The sequence below is a fragment of the Antennarius striatus genome, chromosome 16, assembly GCF_040054535.1.
Source record: "Antennarius striatus isolate MH-2024 chromosome 16, ASM4005453v1, whole genome shotgun sequence".
In the NCBI taxonomy this organism is placed as follows: Eukaryota; Metazoa; Chordata; class Actinopteri; order Lophiiformes; family Antennariidae; genus Antennarius; species Antennarius striatus.
Genome location: NC_090791.1, coordinates 10,366,041 through 10,370,849, shown reverse-complemented (window position 1 = coordinate 10,370,849; position 4,809 = coordinate 10,366,041). Strand labels below are relative to the sequence as shown.

At 37.7% G+C, this 4,809-nt stretch overlaps 1 protein-coding gene across 1 annotated transcript; it reads right to left on the bottom strand.

Annotated features, from left to right (window-relative positions):
- Positions 1-788: 788 nt before the first annotated feature.
- On the bottom strand, positions 789-3,867 carry natd1 (protein NATD1). Its single transcript, XM_068336799.1, has 3 exons — positions 3,690-3,867; positions 2,546-2,664; positions 789-2,158 (listed from the first exon to the last, which is right to left on the bottom strand). The coding sequence occupies exons 1-3, from the start codon at positions 3,787-3,789 to the stop codon at positions 2,042-2,044; spliced, it is 336 nt and encodes a 111-aa protein (XP_068192900.1). The 5' UTR covers positions 3,790-3,867; the 3' UTR covers positions 789-2,041.
- Positions 3,868-4,809: the final 942 nt, after the last annotated feature.

Genomic DNA, 4,809 nt, shown 5'->3' with positions numbered 1-4,809 from the left:
ATCTCTGTGCAAGACATTTTTCATATATGAGGGGATTCATATCTGTGTGTGTGTGTGTGTGTGTGTGTGTGTGTGTGTGTAATTTGATGTAGATCCATATCAAACTTTGGTTCCACTGAATCAAAACATAGTCCAATAATCATAAATTCTTACTTCATTGATTGAACTTAAACCGGAAATTCAAAACTAAAATAAAAATATAGGCCTCAATGCCCGCATGGGTCCGTCTAGTTCAAGAAATCCTTTTCATCTACTGACGTTGGCTTCTTCAAAACGACTTTGAACACCTTTCGGAAATTATACTTTTCAAACTTACGGAGAGCTGGTTACGGTATATATCGTGTTTGCAGCATCAGAGCGACGCGAAGCGGTCTCGTCGGTCTTCTTAAGACATTTGATGTTCGTCTTTTTTCCTTTGCTGACAAAGCAAAATTCTCTTATGTCATTCTCTTCGTCGTCAACAGATGGCGCCAAAACCGAGTTTCAAAAACAGTAACTCATTCAAATGGTTTCTGCTTGTTGCATGATCTTTACATCTGATTACTTTCGAGATGTGACACCAACAATAACCGATATACACTTGGTAAGTTTTATGACCTCAAGTAGCACTCTGTGTCCCCACTATATTATACTGTATATTACTGTTTAAATATACAAATTCAGTGTTGAAAAAATACTTCTGCTAACAGGTATAGATTCCCTTTCAATAAAAGCCTTTTGTGCTGTATCAAGACTTTCATTTACCAATGGCTGGTAGTTGACATTAATAATGTGACGACAACTTTTTCTTTTTATTTATTGACAAAATAATGAGAGAAAGTCTCAGGCAAAAAACCCCAATAAAGATTGGTACACTTTGCACATTTGGCGAGCCACAGCTAAACTCAAAACTTCCTATAACAAAACCCTAAAACTAACAAACAGAAAAATAAAATATCACCTTGGTCTATCAGTAGGTATATGTCACCTAAAGGAAAGCTTTACAAAGGGAGTGTGGATTCCTGCTATTACCTTTCTGTGCTTACAGCAGATATATCATACCGGTGTGTTGAGAAACCAGAGGTAATTTTCTCAACACAAGATTGTCAAAAGCAAAAGCCCCTGAACAGCCTAAAAGGAAACCACAGTAAAACCTTTTTGGAAAACGTTTCTTTTAAGACATCACTTGGAAATCAAATGCTGAAAGATCCACGCAGTGTCATTTTTTCTGGAGGACAGACACTAAAGATAGTAAATGCCCTGAATATAGCAGTGATATTTGCTGGTTTAAACGGTGATTAATCACTATCTTCACTGAGGTGTTGTACCGCACAGTAATAAGCTTTAGAACACATTTATCATACAGATGTTTGTAACAGTGAACATGTAAAACAAGGAAAGTTTGTCTTGTTGCTTGTTCAGGAATGCATCTCCAGAGCCAGATATTGTCAGTTTGTGTTCTTTGGTAATTAGCAATTCAGCCTTACAATTTATTTCAAAATGTGATGTGGAAAGCAAATTAAAAGATAGAATGCAAAAGCAAAAGGCCATATAATGTCAAAAGTCATCACAGTTTGAGCATCAGCTTAGTAATCATTGATTCGGTCCAAACTATTACCAAGAGACATCCTTGAATTGGTGATCTTGGAGTGCTGCTTACAGCCAGCGAGTCAAATGTGAACAGAAATTTCCAAAGTAATATTCAACTCACATTTTTTGTATGACATACCAGAGCTTTGCTTCCAGTCATTGGCAGGTTTAAATCCTTAAAGTTTTTGCCTGAGGTAACAGACTTAGGCTTTGGTTAGTTTATTTGCTCAAAGTTGTGACCGGCTGAGACTCACCTGTCTCTGGTATCTCCATATTATTGACAGAAAAGACCCATCACATGATGTTCAGTTCACTGAGTGAGAATTGAGATCTTTCATCTCTGGAATCACTCAATATCACATTTGACAATGCTTTGGAGGTCCCTTGTTGTGTATCAGCCTGTAACTCCAAAGCCTGCTACCATGCACAAGTTTCTTGCTCCTTCTCCTCTCTGTTGGAGGGCCATGCAGGGTCATTGATAAATATGTTCAAAGTACTGAGGCTGAGGATTCTCTTTGACATATTTCTGAATGTACCAGCAGGTCAAGTGGGCTTTCAGATCCTCTTCTACCACAAAGTCCATGGCTGCCTGCCATCACAGAACCAAAAAAGAAAAAAAAGGGACATTTAAATTGTCCCAACAGGTATTTTATCAGATAGTAATTTATGTGGATATTTATGTGATTCATTTTAATTCTTCTCACATGTCATGAAGTCATGTTATTGAGACACGTTTACTTTTCAGAATTAAGTAGGGAATCATTAGTTTACTTTGGATTCATATGCACACATTGCTTTTATGACATATTTGGAAAGTTGAAATGTGTATACAAAAATATAAACCAAAAAGGGCTACAAACAAAATCTTAAGAACACAGGCTACAGAATTTTGACATGTATAGAATAGAAATGCACATGGTTCAATTTAGTCCTTGAAAAAATTAAAAATTTCTACGGTCTTATGAACCAATCTTACCTTGGCCAGGTGCTTCGCAATTCCTCTTCCTCTGTAAGCATCAGGAACTTCAGTGTGTTGCAAATCCACTATCTTCTTCCCAACATATTTATACAGAAGAACTGCACGATCATGTGACCCTGAGGGTAGAAGGGCAGACACAAGTTGTGCAGTTTTCTCCACCCAGCCTAGTTTCCATGTGGTTTACAAATTGTAACTTGACACCACCTTGCTATGGGATACTGATAATACTTGTCAGACCTTAAAAAACACCAAACACAGTAGATCCACACAAGTTGCTCACTTTGATAAAGCAAACACTGAAAGAAAAATATCTTTGAGCACATCATATTCCGTACACATTTCACACATAAATCTAAATAAATTCTACTGAATAAGTTACCGATCATAATGAAGTAGCAGTTTGACATATCTGCAAAATACTGCTCAACATAACAAGGCATTTGCCCTGAATTGAAATGGTTGTTTTAAAGCATTGGATGTGGTGTTGTAATAACTAATCCATAACTTCGACAAACTAACACATCACATAATCAGGTAGAGGAGCTTGTGACAAAGATAATGGTTGTAAAGAAAAGGAAGGGGGGATGTTTTCTAGCTGTTTACTGCAGCATAATCTTAGAGCAGTAGATCCTAATTCATCAGGTTCACAGCCTGAAGATAAATGTGATACTGCTTTTCAATGAAGAAATTCCAAACTCGTATGAGATTGTGCCTAAACAAATAAGTGCTTCTGAATGGTTAATGATTGACGTTTCATTCATAACCTCTGAATGCAGACGAACAAGGTTGTTATGAGGAATAATTCATGCTCAGGAATGTCTTTCGTGAGCGGATGCTAATGAAGGCAGGCTGCTCAGTCCTTACGGGAAAGAAAAGACGAATATGTTCTCGTCGAGCCAAGAAACTGGTGAAAGTTAAAGGGCAAAGTCACTGTGGTCTGGTCAGCTTGTAAAATAATAAAGTACGTCTGCGTAAAGGCTAGACATTCCAAATAAATAAAATGGATAAAGCCTTTCTACCTGAAATGGCAGCTGGGGTTATCAACAAGGATACGACGACGATACTGGCAGCACGACTGGCTAACCAATACCATGGCTAACATCAGCCAGCTAGCAAGCTAACATTTCCATAACGAACTTACCATTTAGTCTTATCACGAACTGCTGACGCTTTTTATCATGTTCCACCTGGATCTGAGAGTTAGTCGCGTCCAAAGCATTTGCCTGTGCTGCCTGTGCCATAGTGGTTTGTTGCAGTTGACGATGAATGCTAGGCTAGTACCTTCAGTGTCGCTAATCAGAAATGGCTACATGATATAATGGTCGTCAAAGCAAAACAGTAAGGGCAAGGAAATCAGCTGTGCAGTCACGTGACTGAACAGCCAATCAACAGCAGTGTTTTCAGAGCGCAGAAAGACGTAACAGCTTTACTGTGTGACGCTGTTTCAGAGTTACGATTACACAAGTATAGAAAAATACTTCAAGAGAACAAGTAAAAAGTACATTAAGAGACAAAGACATCAAAAGTCATGAACTAATGTCATTCCTGGAAATGAAGTGTAGCTGAATCAAAGATACTCATTATTGACTATATCTCGCATTAATGCTTTCTTTCTGCATATTAGGGACACCAACATTTTTTACAAAAAAGTACTTTATCCGTTTTCATTGAATTTTAAACTTTAGTGCACACAAAATATAACTTAATACAGGCAACAATTTTAGCAGAACTTGTAACTCTACTTGTGCATACTCAATCAAACTTCACAACACAGTTCATCTGAGTCCCAAATTACAGGCAAATGTCCCGAATCCTATCTCATTTGATTTACAATTTGACAGAACTGAACTTTTATTAGCTATTGCCCAACAAGGCATAAATAAAATGATAATTGTTAAATATTTTTTGGTGTTACACTTAGACACTGTAATGTCCATAGTCCACATGAATGATAAATGTTATGGCATTTAAACTGTTTCCACAATGCTGTGATTTGATAAACTACACACGTGATTGAATAAGGATATTTACAGATGGAAATTTGGCTCCAGGCAACATCAGCAGTATACCGTGCTAGATTCATTACATGAACATCCAATAGGAAGTTGTGAAAACTAAACAGTTCACCTATGGGGCAATCCGATTTTATCAGGGGCCAGTGCCCTTCTGGCCCCACATCTGGATGTGCACAAGTAGCCTGTGATAGCATTAGGGTGCATGACCCTAAACATGACCCTTTGTGAAAGCATGTTAATGCAGAA

Coding starts and splice junctions, on each gene's coding strand:
- natd1 (XM_068336799.1), bottom strand. CDS start 3,789: ATGGCACAGGCAGCACAGGCAAATGCTTTGGACGCGACTAACTCTCAG. Junction 2,665..3,689: donor GTTCGTGATAAGACTAAATG/GTAAGTTCGTTA, acceptor TTCTACCCTCAG/GGTCACATGATCGTGCAGTT. Junction 2,159..2,545: donor TTGCGAAGCACCTGGCCAAG/GTAAGATTGGTT, acceptor CTGTGATGGCAG/GCAGCCATGGACTTTGTGGT.